The following is a 16,662-nucleotide window of genomic DNA, read 5'->3' as shown; positions in this document are numbered from 1 at the left end:
GAAATTCCTGTGGAAACTCCCTGCAGTGCACTTCTGTTCCAAGTTTGGTGCTACTGAACTAAAACCCCTGTGCTAGCTCCAGAGCATGTCTGAAGTTCATTTCATTATTTACTGCACCCATGATGAAATTCTTCTTTTCCTAATTTATTCAAAATCAGCATTTTTCAGGGTTCTCCTCACATACCCACAGTTTCAATTCTCAGTTTATTATTCCATTTGAAGATTGCAAGTTTTGGTACATGCGATGCGGTAAAATTTATGTCTTTGGGTGTGACATGTTGAGCTAAGTGGCTAAAGTTCTTCATGTAAGGCAAATATGGATTTCCAACAAGCTATTTATCAACTTAGACTGGAATAAAAGATCTTGTAGGGAAGAAAATTAAACACAGCTTTCAGCTGATAAATAGTCAACCTTTGTATTAAACCTTAGCATAGAAATTTTAAGAAGTAGCAAATTTAATAAATCTGTAATCCTTGAATCACTTAGTATTGCTTCTTGGTTTAATTATTTATTTATTTGGAATTCAGAAGAGACATAATTAACTCCGGATTTTTTTAATATCAACTCTATATCCTGAAGCCTTAAAGAAATGAAAGTAATTCAATCCCTTAAAGAAATGAAAGCAGTAAATATGCTTTTGGCTATAGAATTCGCTACAAAACGAAGTACAGTGACCCCTTTTCATCCAGCTTTTAAAAAATCCTTACCGATGTACATATTCAGTCCTGTTACTAATCTTTTCTCTCTATTGTGCTTAAAAAGGGGAAGGTTCTTTTGGATATCTCTGTCTGTTGCCTATTGATAAGTCAATTCCCATTTTCTTTCCCTTTTGACCTCTGCATTGTTGTACACTACCACAGATTCCTTATAATATCTATTTGTGCGTTCACATGTCAGATGCTGCTGGAAGAAAATTTGCCAGATGCAGAGTAACATGAACTTTTTGTAGCTAGTTCAAGTGAAAGCAAGAATCTTGAATAGGAGCACCAGCAGCACGTAAAGATGACGTACCTGCTTCATTCTTGTACGGGTGGGAGATTGATTGTTTTATTACCGGTTCAAAATGAGTAAATATGTTTAAAAGAAGATAGCTTAGCAGCTGTGCAGACATTTTCTTGGGAGGAAGAGCACATTTTACATGTTTACAGATGTCTCACCCAGCCTGACAGCAGATATCGGTGCCTCTGAGGGTTGACTCACAGTGGTGTCAGTAGGACTGCAGTGGACATGCACGGTGTTTGAGTATGTTGATATGGTGTTTACCTGTTCATCAGAAGGGTGTCAGCCTTCAAGCTGGAGAGAAGCAGTATTCACTGCTGGATAAGCCTAACTCAGAGAATAAACCTGAGTGTCCACAAGCAAAGATTAAACCAGGGGAATGTGCAACAGCTTGTAGGAATGTGTGTGTTTGATGTACATAAGGAGGTCAGCAATTGCTACTGTTCGATTGACCTCAAACAGCGGGTAGGTTGCAGAGTTGATATTCTTGAAATCTGTTCTACTGTCTGTTTATGAGCTTGTCCAAAAAAAAACCCCATGAGAAGTAGCAGGCTTTTCCACTGAAGCTCAGGAGGTGTGATATTCAGCCTATACACTTCTTGACTTCATTTTTCTGTGTGGGTTTTTTTTTTGTTTTCTTTATGCTGTGGCATTTAGTTTCACTGACATTTTCAAACATACAGTAATTGAGATCTGTACTCTTTAACCTTAAAGAAAAAACTTCTAGGGTGGTTTAACTATTTCGATTAAATTCCAGTTTCTGTGGAATTGATGTTGGGTCAGAGCTGAGGGGGAAAAATAAACTCAATTTAAAAGCATAGAGAAGATGCCTGAGGAGTCTGTGAGCAGTGATTGCTTAAAGTTACTCTCTGAGTTGGAGCTGACACAACAGCTGGTGTTTGGGGCTGTGTGCAGTCTTGGGTTTTCTGTTTCTTTCTCATTTTCTTTTGGCTACTGCATCTTTTTGATTGTTAGTGTTTCTTGTGTTCCCTTTGGGGGCATTTTATTCTATGGTGTTGTGCAACTTAGCTTTTCTTTCCCTATAACATTGTTCATACACAAGTTGGGGGGTTTGTATGTATTTTTTTTTAAGAGCTCTGACATCCATCTGAGTTTGAAGTTTTATGAAGATGTGATTGCTGACTCAGATGGCGCTGGGTGACACTGCATAACCCCTTAGAAAATTAAGAAAACTTACAAAGTTGGGAGGGAAGTTCTGGAAATCAGAGGGCAGCAAGTACAGCTGTTGACAAGTAGTGATTTAGAATATACTGTTCTGGCTTTCTAAAGCAGTGTCCTATTTGAACATGTCCATGCTGTCACTAGCTATGGCAAGGTCAGTGTGGCACATTTATCGTGCATTTATCTGCTCAGTGGCAGGCACTGCTAAGTTCCTCTCTGGCATTTTGTGTTCTTGTTTTATCCTTACACTGGGGGGGGGGGTGGGGAGTTTTTATCCTTACACTGTATTTTCCAGTGTAGCTCTGTCTTAATCTAAAACATACAGACCTGATCACCTTACTCATCTCAGTAAATTTAGTTTCTATGGGGGCAACTGTGACTTCTATAGCAAGAAGGAGCAGCATATAGAATACAGAAGTATTACAGAAATGCATAATTTGCATTGTTAATTGCTCAGGGATTTTACTTGTGCTGATAACCGTGGGTGTTTGAAAAGTAATGAGCAACCAATCCATAATTTTCTTTTTCCAAGGGCTAGTGGATCACAAGACTGGTATTACCAGTAAAATTTTGGTTAGCAGAATAAGTCCTTATCTGCCTTGGATTTTTTGGATAAACTAGTGAATATCCATGAGAGATAAACTACTGCATGTGGCTGTGATCTTTCTAGGATCAAGCAAACAAAATCATAAAGCATTATTTTTTCTGGTTTGGGACAAACTTTCAGTCACACTGAGGGAGTTTGGTCTATCTGGCTAAGCTAGTCTGTTAAAAGGAACTTTGCATCTGGCACAAGGGTTTCATTTATGTGGGTAGGTTTTTTGTTTGGTTGTGTTTTTATGGTTTGTTGTGTTGTTTTGTTTTCTTTTTCATGAAATGATTCCGTGGAAGTAGCCAAAAAATACATATGTCTTAATTTTAACAAGACTAAAGTGGAATCACGGTGTTTCTGTTACACAAAATGAGAGGTTTTTTCCTCTACACCAGCCAGAGCAAATAACCAAGAAGGCAGGAGGTGTTTTTTGAGCTTCTTCAGCTTCAGCTTTTCAGATTTGGTTTATGGGAAATTGTATAACACAGAGAGTACACCTCTGGTAATTCTTTAAGTTCCTTTTATATAAAGAAGAGGAAAGGAATTATGGTAGGATTTCTGTACTGTCCTACCTGATGACATTTGCAGTTGTGTTAATTCAGGGCTCTTTGTAGTTCCTTGGAGTTAAAATTCTTGAACTATATTTATGGCAGGTAAGTAAGGTTTGAGCACTTAAATTTTGCTTCTGTTGATTTTAAATTGTGGGCTGTGATTAAAACTGGCAATTAGCTCTGTCATCCTAGTATCAGATGTAGGAGTCTCTCAGGCCTATCTTCAAAACTGGACTTTGTTCATGTATTATTTGCCTTTCTAGTCCCTAGAAATAGAAAGCACACATTTATTTGTTCTTGCACTGAGGTAGGTGCTGATGGTGGAAATAATACTGTGTGATTTTCTTTGGTGTAGATACACTTTTGCAAAGTTTGGAAAGTTTTTCAAGGTTCACTTACATTCTTAAAACACTCTGAAGGCCCCCTGTTTCACCTTGTCTCAGCTCACTTACAGACGCTTTTCACCACAGATAGTGTCACTCCCACTGGCAGTTACTAGAGGGTGATCAGAAGCAAATTTGAAATAGGGACACTTCTAAACTTTTACAAAATTTGGACTAGAGACTTTGAGCCTCTCTCACCATTGTGCAGAGTCATGTTTGAATAGGGAGACTGAACAAGTGACAAGAAATGCCTTGATCTTCATAAAAATGAAATGATTATATGAAAGACTTTAGCTTCTCATTTGCCTTTATGAGTCCTTTTTCATAGACAGTCCTTTCTTTTGTTTTCCCAACTGATCTTCCAGCAGTGCTTCTGTTTTGACATGTTGCAGCTGAAGATGAGGTAGTCTTGTACTTCTGTTTGTAGTTTTGGGCATCATCTATGCTCTGTGCCTATATTCATGCATAAAAGTCCTGATATCCTTAACTATCAGATTTAGTAGAATGTATGTCTGCATCTTTTAAAAACAATGTTTTTTAAAACTCACTGTGTTCTCTTGGACTCCACTGCTAGTGTCACAAACTTAACATTAGAAATTTGCTGGTCTGTATGAAGTAAGGAGCTCTTGGGGGCTGGGAGTTTTAAAATAATGTGGTGATGATTGTGATTAGTAGAAAAGCACAGAGCAAATTTAAAAGAATAGGTTAATATACTGACTGTGGTCTGGTGGCCTGCCTTGGCCAGCCTCTCACTCCTCCTCCTCAACAGGACAGAGGAGAAAATACAATGGCCAGGCTTGGCTGTCTTGAAAAAGTCAGTGATACTGGTCAGCAGTTACCATCATGGCCAAAGCAGACAATTTCCTGCCAATTAAAATAGATTTATGTAGTGAGGAACAAAGGCAAATTAAAACAACATGTTCCCCCACCCTTGCCTCTAAGCTCAGTTTCAGTTCTTCATTCCTGAGTCATCTACCTCCCTCCACACCCCAAACGGCACAGGGGCTTGGGGACAGGAGATTGCAGTCAGTCCACAGCATTTTCTCACTGCTACACTTTGCTTCTCACACTTTTTACCTCCTCCAATGTGGGTCCTGCCTGTAGTTTGTAGTGCAGATTTTTTATTTATTTGTATTTTTATTTATTTTTATGTTCCTGCGTTCTCACTTAGGGTTTTGTAATTTAACCTGAAATCAAACAATGGATGTGATATCAAATTAAGCCATTTAACAGCTGGAAGTTGTTCTATTGTCATCAAAAACACTTCAAAAATAGCAGTTGCCTTTTTCTACCTGTATTGGATTATAAAAGCATTAGTGCATTAGACTTTCTGCCTAGCTTGTCTTTGGTCTGTTCTTTTAAGTTTCTTGTAAATTGAAAACAGTAACGTAGCCAAAGAATTCTTTAAAGGTCCCTCATCTTATTTTAAATTTAGATGAAATATTTACCCTAGAAATGTTTTGAGAGTGAATATTTATATATAGCTTTTTATTCCTTTCTTTTTTTGGGGCAATCCAATCTGGACTTGATTTGGTTCCCTTCCTTATGAACGTTTCACCAAAAATTATGTTAGGCATGATGTTCACTTTTCTGAATGAAAATTTAATTGGCCTATTAGCATTGCATCATGTTACAGATACTTCCAGGAGGTGGTGTTTGTTGATGAGACTGGCAAACATGACCCTCCTAACAACAGTATATTCTCTTTTTGCAAGTAAGAGTTATTCCAAAAAGAGTAAGTCTCATTCCATAAAAAACCTAAACATTTATTCCATTAAACATTCACCAGCATCACTGCAGCAGGTGGAAATAAGAACAGCCTGTGGTTTTTTTCTCAGTTTAAGAGCTGAGTCCCGTGACACACAAGGCAGTGTGCTCAGACTGGCCCCAAAATAGCCAGCTGGAGTGCCCAGCAGCAAGGCTGCAAGAACCAGGCTGCCACCCATGTGCTGGGGAAGAAAGAAAGTTCCTTCAGTACTGGGAGCCAGCACTGCATGCTGTTGCTGTGTGTGATATCGCTGGCAGCCTGTCTTGGAGCAGAGGTCCAATTCTCCAAAGAGATGGGACACAACTGTGCTCAGCCATGGCATGTTACCCAAACTGCTGGGGATATAGCGGCACACACTGCACTGATAAGTGAATCTCTATCTTGATCAAGTACTTTCGGTTCAACAGAGGCATTCCCTATAATTGTCCATCCAACCACTCACATTTCTCCCTGAATTTCTATCTCCTTGGCTCCTGGAACAGACCTAATGAAAGCTTAGGTGTGGTCTGATTAATGTTTTTACCATTTGCTTCTGCCCTTCCTGCCTGCCTGCATCTGTGGATGTCTCTTGTGTTATCTATTTCCAGATTATAAAATCTTCGGATTTTATCATCTCTTTGCCTGGAAGGGCTTCCCCCTCCACCTCTGGCTCCCAAAGCTTCATTCTGCTCCTCTACTCCCTTTGGTAGGAAATTCCTTCTCCCTTTGAGAGCTGGCCTTTTGCAGCATTTTGTTTTTAAAATGTGCTGCTTAGTAACTAATCTCAAATAAGAGCAAGGCAGGTTGTTACATGGTAATATGTAATGAACTGTGGTATGGACAAAGAACGCCTGTAAGCCGTGTACTGGATAAAGTGGTCCTTCTTTGGGTCAGTTTTGTGCATGCAAATCAAAAAAACTAAGGTTGTGATTTGTGACATTTAAGTGAAAGACAGGAATATAACTACCTGGTAGATGAAAGAAAAGATAAAATCAGTAATAACTGAAGTTTGGCAATAAAAATAACAACAGATTTAAAAAAAATAAAAATGAATTGAAAAGCATATGCGTGGTGCCAAAACTGAGGTTAGGTATTATAACTCTGCTATGGATTCATATAAAATTAGCGAAAACTGTCTCATGCCAGATATCTTTAAATACTCCTGCCTTTACATGCACATACATTCCTTACTGCTCCTCAGAGCATGTATTTATTGATGGGGGCTCTGTAAAGGCAGGAGAATTGGATTATCTATTATATTAAACACATTCCCCTAGTGCTGGTTTTTTCCTTTCACTGCTTAAGCTCCCAGTAGGAACTTGAATTCTGTGTATATTTCTAAGAAACATTCCTTTCAGACAGAAGTCTGGAAAAGTAGCCAATTTTTAATGCTGACAATCCAGACTATTCAGAATGACCCAAGAAGAAATGCTGTTTGAAAACTGAACTTATGCTTAGCCTTTTCCATCTATGTTTTCATTTCTTTCAGCAGAAAAAGGATGCACAAAGATAGTTTCTGTGGGTTTACAAAACAGATGATAGCATGCAAAGCCCTGTGTTTATACACGTTGTGGTGTTTTGACTTTTATTTAATGGTGCTTTTTGAAAACTTCAGAGCAGGTCAGTAGAGGGGTGAGCTCAGTGTTTGATGTCAGCGAGCGAAAAGAGAAAGGGTTGTTTGCCCTGTATTGTGTGTGTGAGGGGTGGGGGTTATATCTATTTATTTGACATTTTCTTCGTCAGTCTTCAAATAAGTTAAAAAAAAAAAAAAGAGGAAATGTTATCTAATCAAAGCTTCTCAGTCAGCCAACGACGTCAAGCAGTAACCTTCACTTTCTCACCATATTTCCTTTGGACTAGGAGCTATTTAATACAACTAGAAACTACCTCATCCATCATAGCAACGTAGCCCTTTTCTGTGCTTCACTACATGGTGGGTTTATCATCAGTGGGCATGGAAATAAGGTGAAGAATAATTTCCTCTTTAACTGAATTTTCAGATTGGAATGTGTGTGTGGGGGGGAGCACTGGCCTGTGCTGGGACCTGACCAGCACCCCAGGTCGTCAGCCTCCTGCTAACGAAGAATGCTTTAATGACTGCCCAGACCAAGGGCCAGGATATGAAATGCACATGTTCATTGTACTGTAGTTGTGTCTAATCCTGGACTTTGAGCTATGACAGTAACTCAGCATACAAACACGACCTGCCTGTGGTCTTGCTCTGTGCTGACTTGAGTGTTGTGTCTGAGAAAAATGATTGCATTGCGGGGTGAGAGCCAGTGTCAGGCATTATCATGGAGAAATAAAAGCACTTATTGCCTTGTGGAGTTATTTGTTCATATGACCTTACTGTTAGAAAGAATAATTTTGCCTTCCAATGTTGTTTTCAGCAGCATGTCACTTCTTCCTGCCATTTCCAGTAAAAGTAATGAGGCTACTTAGGATATTTAGAGGTGACCTGATGTGCACACAGGTAATTGGAGCAGGTGTAATTCTCAATTTAGAATAGTGCGGTATCGCTTTTGTGAAAGGAAAGATGGTAATTGTCAAATACTTAAAAATTAATAGTGAGATTGCAGTTGGCAAGTCCGTGCAGTAGCAATACTATTTTTTTTCTTATTGCTTATGCCAGTCTAGAACATGAGAATCATAGATTTGTTTTTTCCTCAGAATATGGTGGCATGGGCTTGGACTTCTCCTATAATATTGCAGTGGCAGAAGAGCTGGGAAATATCCGCTGTGGAGGTATTCCTATGGCTATTGGAGTGCAAGCTGGCATGGCTACTCCTGCTCTTACAAGGTAATTTTCAGAAAATTTAGTTTAGCCTAAAACCCAAATTGTTTTAGGTTTAGGCCTTAAACCCAGTCTGTATAAGAGTAGGAAAAAACAATACTGTGCAGTCGCTCTTCAGTAATACTTCTCTCAGACAGTTTGGTTTAGGGAAGAAAATTTTTTAATGTTAGATTATTACATATTTAAACATAAGCCTTGTTTAGTAGTAGATGATATGTTTACAAACACAAAACCTTGGTGTCACAGCCAATAGAAAATTTTTAATTCCAGAATCCCTCTGTTCATATTTGTCTTTTTTCTTAGGCAGATATTCCCAGTGCAGTCATACTAAGGATGCATTTAGTTGTAATGATTAGGATCAGTCTAATTCTGGTTTATAGTTTACTTCCTCTTTTCCAGCTTTGCAAGGAGTCATTCTATGTCTCATGCTAAGTTGTAGCAGATGTATCATGCTTCCTAAATATGCCCATTCCATGCAATTAATAATTTTACTTTTTCTTAACTGCTATGTCAGCGTTCCTTTTTTTTAGCACTTGCTGTCGTTCAGGCTCCTGTACTTTCTGAACCCCTTTTGTTGTTCTTTTTTTCCTCCCTCAGTAGAAGTGACAATTACCAAATTCTTCAGGTAGTAGTTTCACAGTCATTCTACATCATAACATCAGTTTGCAAAACTAGAGGGAGGCAACAGGTTGGTCCAGCCGTTTGACCCTGGAATATGGATATGCCTAAAATTTTGGAAGGTGGGGGTAGGAATGAAATTCAAATGATTATCATGAAATTGGGAATTTCTCTGCACAAAACAGATATACAAGAGGGGAAATTTTGCTCTGAAGAGCATTTTAGGGTTGGGTTATTTGTTGGTGGTTTTTTCAGCTTTATTCCCTCCCCTCCGAATGAAAACGCCTCTGCATCTACTGTAGTCTGGAATGTAAGCTCTATTCCCTTGACATCCACTTATCCTTCTGCTCAGTATGTGTGACTTTGGAGGTCTCATCTATGGCAAATTTTTCCTAAAGTTTTCTTCTCCTTTGTGTAATACACCAAAAGCTTGCTGCAAGCATGGAGTTCACTATGTCTGTTGAAAAAACAACTTAGTTATAATCCAACCGATAATAAAAATTGTATTTTAAAAGACTTCAGAGAATAGTACCTTGCCCTCATGGCAGCTTTTTATTTCCAGGGGTTTAAAGAAAATCTGTAGGTAAAAGTAGACGTGATTTTGTTTCACTGCAGTTTTTTTGGTCTTCTGTAGTAAAGCAGGGAAGCTATGCACATTTGTGCTAGTGAAATCCTAGAGGGGATGTTCTTGGAAAATAAGTGTGAAAATATTGTTAAGTTGATGAAATCTGTTAACTGAATTTGTGTCTGTATTAGTGAATTTTCCACCCACTGTTAAGTCAATTCCACTGTCTATTTATACAGTAAAGTGTCCCACTCTTCACATGTAAAAGTGAAACTTGGTAATGAAAAGAGAAAGCTGGTTGCTACAGGAAATTTTGCCTAGGGATGGTTTCTATAAAGATATCTGTGTACTGTGGCAATTCTAGACAAGCTCAAAGAGATAATTCACAAATGGACCTGGTTCAGAACATAACTTTCTGTCAGGTCTTCCAAATGCATTCAGATCTAATACTTCAGTTGCTTGCTTACAAGTAGAGTGAAGAAAGCAACTCTTAGCTGAGAAAGTGAAGGATACACATTTGTCAGACCTTATAAACAAACCCGTAGGGTGTCAAATCCAGAGTGATATCAGATCAATGTAGAGCTGCTTTATCTCAGCAGTAGGCAGTGAACTCTCCTTTTTTTTTTTTTTTCCTATCATTTATGGGAAAACAGTAAGGATAATGATGACTATTTAGTGGGAAGAGAGTGCTTTTCTATTTCATCAGCTTACCTGTCACTGATTCTTTCTCCACCCTAGACAGCAGCATACCTGGGAATTAATATCCAAAAAGTTAGTTTTACTATCTGATTTCATGTCTGCTGTAAAGGAGAGAAGCAGCAGCTGACAATCCAAACATATAAAGGTAACTGCGTGGATCATGGAAGTGTTCTTACCTCTGTATTTTGCCATGGTTTTATTTTCCTTTTACCCTCTGTTTACAAGATTGTATACCACTGGCATTTTTGTCTTTGTTTTCATGACATCACACCAATGTTACTTATAAAATGTGGAGCAAGAAAGGATGGATCACTTTTGTGCAATGCCCTGTGTCAGAATCTCACACTTGGGACTTCTGGGTTACTCAGCATCAGCAAGGTTTACTGACTGTACACTCGTGTGTGTATGCATACACACATGCAGAGAAATGTATTTTAGAGTGATGCTAAGTCTGCACAGTTAATCACATGGGAAACTGCTCAGGGATGTGGCCCCAGCCCAGAAAGCATGTCTGTGTTAAGCCAGAGCATGATCTCATTGCAAACAGTTTTCTAATTCTGGAGCTGTTAAACTAGGAAGAAGTGGGTATTACATTTGTGCAAAACTGAGATTTTTCTGGGATGCATATAAGATGGGTAGAATTTTACAGAAATTACATATTTCTAACACAATAGCTAGCTTCTTGCTGAGCTGCATTGCTTCCTGCAAGGCAAAGAGACCCATGATTGTATGAAAATAGTGTTGCCAGACTTCTTTAATTGCAAAATAACTTCTTCTGTAACCTCATTTTTGGAAATAACTGAACCGTTTTCTGGAACTTAATACAAACAAAGATATCAAACCAAAAACATTATTCTGAGAAAAGTTCTTGCTGTGAAAATCCTCACTTGAAATACTAAAGGCTGGCAAAGTTTCAAGCGTCAGAAAGCATTGCCAAAAATCCCCACTAGCTACTTTCATAATTTGATTTTCCATGTTGTTGGTTGGGATTTTTTTTTTTCCCTGTCTAATAAATGTTCAGCTGGCCATACTTGATCATGTCCCAAGGAAAATTAAAAAAAAAAAAAGGCACTACACTGCATAACAGCCATGAGGACTTTGTTCAAGTATGCTGGAGACTTGCTTATTGTATTTATTTGGGATTCCTGCAGTGATTATCAGCAGAGACAGAAATAGGAATTGAGCTCCCTCTGTGAACTAAGTGAAAGTGTCTGCCAGCTCCCAGACTGTTCCTTGGCTGTCCTATGTCCTTTGTGACAGGGTTGCACTGGAAGGGACAGCTTAGTCCTAGCTAGAATGGCATCACTTTTTTGAAGTACTGGGACAATATTTTAGAAGGAAAACCCAGGTAACTGCAGTTTTCTTAGGCAGCCAGTGAACCCAAGGAGATGAGTGGCAATAATGACCTGAGAAGCCTCATACCAAAGACGAGGCTGAGGAAGAACTTGACTTTTATGGATTTCTGCACACAGAAAACTCATTACATGACCTGAGGAATTTTTCAGTTGCACAAGAGAGGTTCGAGAACTAGACCACAAACTCACAATTCACACTGCAAGACAAAATCAGTGAATGTTAATTAGGACAGAATCAACCATGAAATATTTTGAATGGATGCAAGCAGCTAAATTTTGAATGGATGCAAGCAAGGGAAAATAGCATGTGTCCCTTAACGGGATTAAAACATGGTCAAGTGAATTTTTTGTGTTAAAATGCCATCAACACTTTGCTGTTTCCTTTTTTATTTTTGTGGGGACTAGAAGGACAGCTGAGAAGAAGGACTAATGGATTTCACTGTATGATTTAAATGCAGATGTGAAATACTAATAACTTAAATACTGATATTTTCAGAAGGTGTCCATCACACGTCATAACTTTTCAGTCACCACTAAATCCTGGCAAAGAGCTGGCGTGTGCAAAAGTCAAAAGATGTACAGAGAGCAGGTCCTCCATCCTGGCTGACTGTAGACTGGTGCAGGAGCATTGAGGGGAGACCCCAGGGGTTATGTTTATTTAGTTCTGGTAGCTTTCAAAACAACAGTCATAAAGATAGATTTTGGGCATCTAGACCACACATTTCTGTGGGAGTAAGATGCCTGAATACTCATTAAAACTTGTTTGAAATGATTGTGACTGCGTTTCTGGTGAAAACTCTGAATCATAGAGTCATAGAATCACCCTTTAGAGGGTATCAATTCTCTCTTTTAGCTCTGGGACAGCTTTTACCTAGTAATAGGAAAATTGATCATTGTATGGGTAGAGAAAAATTTGTAACTAACTTCTAAATAAAATTCACCTTCAAAAGCTTTTAAGATCCTATCTTTTTCATTATATTATTGCAGGTTTGGTTCTGATGAGTTGAAAAAACAGTTCCTTGCACCAACTATAGCTGGTGATTTTGTGGCTTGCTTGGGAATCAGTGAACCTGGAGCTGGATCTGATGTTGCAAGTAAGTTAACCTAGCAAACTGACAACTTTAGACAGCCTGTTATTTTAATAGAAAAAGTCGTGTTTACCTGATCCTTCTGTTTGCCACTGTCATTTGTAAGAAACACAAAGGATAGAAAGTCTGGTGTGGTGAGGGCAAAAAGTAATATTCCAGGAGCGGTAACACATGCTTCTGATGCATCCAAAATCAATTAAATTTAATGTATTTGTCAGGTGAATCAATAGCTATAACCTTGGCTAGGCTAAATGCAGCTGTTGTGCTGGCCCCAGTTTTCTCCTAGTGTTGTCCTGCTGCTGCCTCCCCTGGTCTGTCCGAGCACACCCCTGGCCAGAGCGCTCCAGCACCGTGTTAGTTGCACAGCCACTGCCAGGCATGCAAATTTGCACATGTACATGACAGGTAACATGAGCTGTTCAACTGTACTAAAACTTGCACTGCCTTAAAACAGACCTCTCCATTAAATGTGGGCAAACTGTGGAGCCACTCTGTTCTGAAAGTGATGGCATCACTTTCACAATGGGTTCCTCTCGCTCATCCTTAATTCACAACAGCCCCTTCTGTCATTCCTGAGAAGCAAAAATATCTCTGAATTGGTGATTATTTTATTTAGAGCTAATGAAGAATTTGGCATGTCAGATCTATTAGCTTTGTGACTTAGTTACTTCACATGCATCTTTTTTTCTTGTTTTAGTGCAAGAATATGTTTAAAAATATGGACAAATGAAACTTTTATTGTGAAGTGCCTGAGGCAGTAGAAAATTTGAAGAATTAAATTAAAACACGTTGTAGAAGACGTGAAAGATGTCTCTTCTGAAAATGAATCATGGGCTTCAAGGAAAAGGGATTGATAAGAAACCACTTTTAGAGGCTTACTTATTGAACAGAGCATGGCTAATTTGAACATATTGTGCTCTTAAAAATTCCTGAGACAATGTCTTCCTGTAGACAAACTTGCTGAGTTTGACAGAAGTTTCTTGATCAGAGGAGTCCTGTGTCTATCTCCTTGAGCCAACTCATGTCGTTGTCTCAAGACAAATAGATAATTTTCCAGTGCTCGAGCAGTGGTGCAGCAGGTAGATTTCAAGAGAGTTAATGGGGATAATGAAATAATGGGACTAAATGATCACTGCTGTTTTCCTTTCTAGTTAATTGAATTTGTTCATAAGAAAAATTCCATAATTTTTATAGACTTGTTTTTCATTAAAACAATCAGAAATTTGAATTTTACTAATGTAGGAAATACAACATCATTTATTTTAATGAATGCCTCTCTAGTTTAATTAGGTGATTATCAGAAATTTCTAACTATGAATGTAATTTGTTTGATGCAGTGTTCCAGATAATAAGTAACATAAATATTTTTGTTGTTTATCATCTAGTTTAATTGGTATGATATACCTGAATTAATGCAATTACAAACAAATTTGGAATCAACTAGGATTATCTGATGAACCTATGCTGCAGCTTGAAGGCAGACTGCAGGGTGAAATGACAATGCTTTCTAACCTGTCATGGAAGATCCGATTACTGGTATAAATTCAGAAACAACTTACGGTGCTTCCAAAGAATAATTTAATGGACAACTTAGTAATGAGCAGCACTAGCTTGTGTTCTGAGTAGCACTGTTTTGCACAAGGTAGAGAATATACCATCTTCAGGTGGTCCAGCTCTAAAGCAGACCGAGCTGTGTGAAGCTGCTCGTGGTACTTGCTTTGGTTCCTTATGCTCTTAGGATGTTTGTCTCCCTCAGATAAGTGGAGGGACACAGTGAGTGGGGGACATGCTTCTGCTCTGTGAGCTGGTATATTTTATACTTAATAATGACACAGAGGAAGGTATCTCTAGCATTTTCTGCTGCCAGTGATATGAAGGTGATATGAACACGGAAGAAAAAGGAAGTGTTTATCTACATGAGAACTGAAATGTGCCTTAAACTAATTTATCCAAAATTCATCAGAACAAAAAGTACTGTGACCATTAGTCTAATACAAAATTCATGTCAATTTGAAGAAACACCTGTCTGCTTTCAAATTTAGTTGCTGTATATTGTACATAATACAATATACACAGTACAATGACTATGTGCAACAAATCTGGTACAGATTTGGCTTGAGAAGAAGAACGGTACAGTACAGTTGGTATGGAATATGTCTTTAATTTCAGGATTCTTGGTACCACATATTATACACATTTGTGTTAGTTTTAATGATTTTGTCTCATTCTATCTCACTACTATTCCACAATTTATAGAATGTTTTGTGGATTATCTGTGGGGGATATGTAAGAACACAGCATGGAAGACACTTCCTCTTTCTTCAAGTTCTGTCTTCCAGGCAACTGTACCTAATAAGGCTGTTCATATCTACCTCTTTAACATAGATATCTTGCCCCATTTTGTCTCAGTGGAATCCAGTCCTTCTGTTTTTCTGGGTCAAGGTACTTGTACTTACCATGTTGAATTTGAAAAAAGATCTTTCCTTTCTTGCTAGGCAATATCTCAGTTGTCTGTGTTGATGATGTTTCCCAGGTTTGTGTCACCTGCAAATTTCTTTAGTGTATTCCTATCCTTTTAAAGATCATTAATGGAAATATTCAATAAGTTTTGTCCAAAGGCTCATATTCAATGAGGACCTCAAACAGTGCCCTCCCTGCACATCAGCACTTCCTCTTTTAATGTAATCTGATGCACTTTCCTCTTTTGACTAGGTCCTTACACACATTTCCACTTTTTTCCTAATTCTTTTCAAATTTTAATTCATAGTTACCTAGAAGTGTCAATTTTAGCTTAAGTGGTCTAACAGGATTTTTCATGTTCTGCTCTTCTGTAGAAAATCCCTTTTCATAATAAATCAGGTGAGTTTAAGCAAGATATCACAGAAGAATTGAATTATCTTTTCTTTACAAATGTATTCTGAGGCTGCACAGATTGCCAAAACCAACAACCTCTCTTTACACTAATTTCAATTTCTGTACAGTCCTTCCTGTAGCTGTTTTAGTTTGTCATCTATATCGTGAATCTCTCTGTAATTTCCTGTGGAATATTTACTTTTTGAGGTGTCTTCTATATGCCTCATTTTTTTTCCCCTTCACTTTTTATTTCTGTGGCTAAAAGAGTTTTGTTTGCCACCTCAATCTTCTTTGATTTTGTTAGTTCTCATCTAAAAGATTTAACTTTGTTTGACTTGTCACGGTTCTTATTTCTGACCTCCAAACTGTAGCTTACTTTGATGATTAATTGTTCCTTTCCTGCAGGCATCTCATGTTTTTTTTGAAGTGATTATTCATTCAGTTAGACTTGAAGGTATTTCTTTAAAGTTTGGATTTTTTTTCCTTTGCTAATGATGCAAATTCCAGATATGTGTCCTTCGTATTTTACTTTGAGAATATATGTTGCTTATCTTTGATAGTAACATTAACCTTAAAAGTTGGAGCCAACCTTGCCTGTAGTCAAATCTATTTAGAGCATGGCTGGACTCAAGAGAACAGTGGAAAAGAAAATTGAGGCTCGAGTATATGTGATTTGAGTAGTGAAGTGACCAGCCCTGATTGCTTATATGGCACTAACTGTATCATATGCCTTTCAGTAATGCCTTGTGCTCTTTCATAGAAGGGGTTCTTACAGCATGCTCTGTAAGTTGTTGAGTTAGAAAATCTAGAAAGTCAGTGGCGTGGGCTTGCAAAAATGAATTATTCACTGAAGTAGGCTTTTCCCAGAGCTATGCTCTATCAGGGAGAATAGTTAGTCAAACATTCCAAATTATCTTCATAACCATATCCCTGAGACTGAGTCCATTTGATTTTAGTAAGTTGTTAAGTAGGTTTTCAAAGCCTGCTGTATTTTAAACATAAAAAATATTGACTTGATCATCTTTCCTCTAATTAAAAAGAATCAACTCTTCATATGTTCATTTTTAATAGTTGTTTCTCAAGTGTTTGAAGTAAAATGTCAACCATTGAATCTGAGAGTACTTGAACATTCTCATTAGTAAGGCATTTGTTCTTTAATCTGTATTTGGGTGACTAGCAGCCTGTGACGCCATGCTTGCAAGAACTATTTACATTTGTGGTAACATCACAGTGCT

General features: G+C 38.0%; 1 protein-coding gene across 2 annotated transcripts in view; it reads left to right on the top strand.

Moving 5' to 3' along the window:
- Positions 1–16,662, top strand: part of LOC127477632 (probable acyl-CoA dehydrogenase 6) — a 76,300-nt gene that overhangs the window by 38,846 nt on the left and 20,792 nt on the right. For both annotated transcript variants that reach the window (XR_007906993.1, XM_051802187.1), the window contains exons 3-4: positions 8,126–8,255; positions 12,474–12,580. Coding sequence is in view for 1 of the 2 variants with exons in the window: in XM_051802187.1 (XP_051658147.1) it covers positions 8,126–8,255; positions 12,474–12,580 (237 nt within the window). In the remaining variant the exon portion in view is untranslated. The remainder of the gene's footprint in view (positions 1–8,125; positions 8,256–12,473; positions 12,581–16,662) is intronic.

The sequence above is a fragment of the Manacus candei genome, unplaced genomic scaffold (assembly GCF_025592945.1).
Source record: "Manacus candei isolate 608988 ecotype Guabito, Panama unplaced genomic scaffold, ASM2559294v1 h1tg000056l, whole genome shotgun sequence".
NCBI classification, from domain to species: Eukaryota; Metazoa; Chordata; class Aves; order Passeriformes; family Pipridae; genus Manacus; species Manacus candei.
This window is presented reverse-complemented; position numbering and strand designations above follow the sequence as displayed.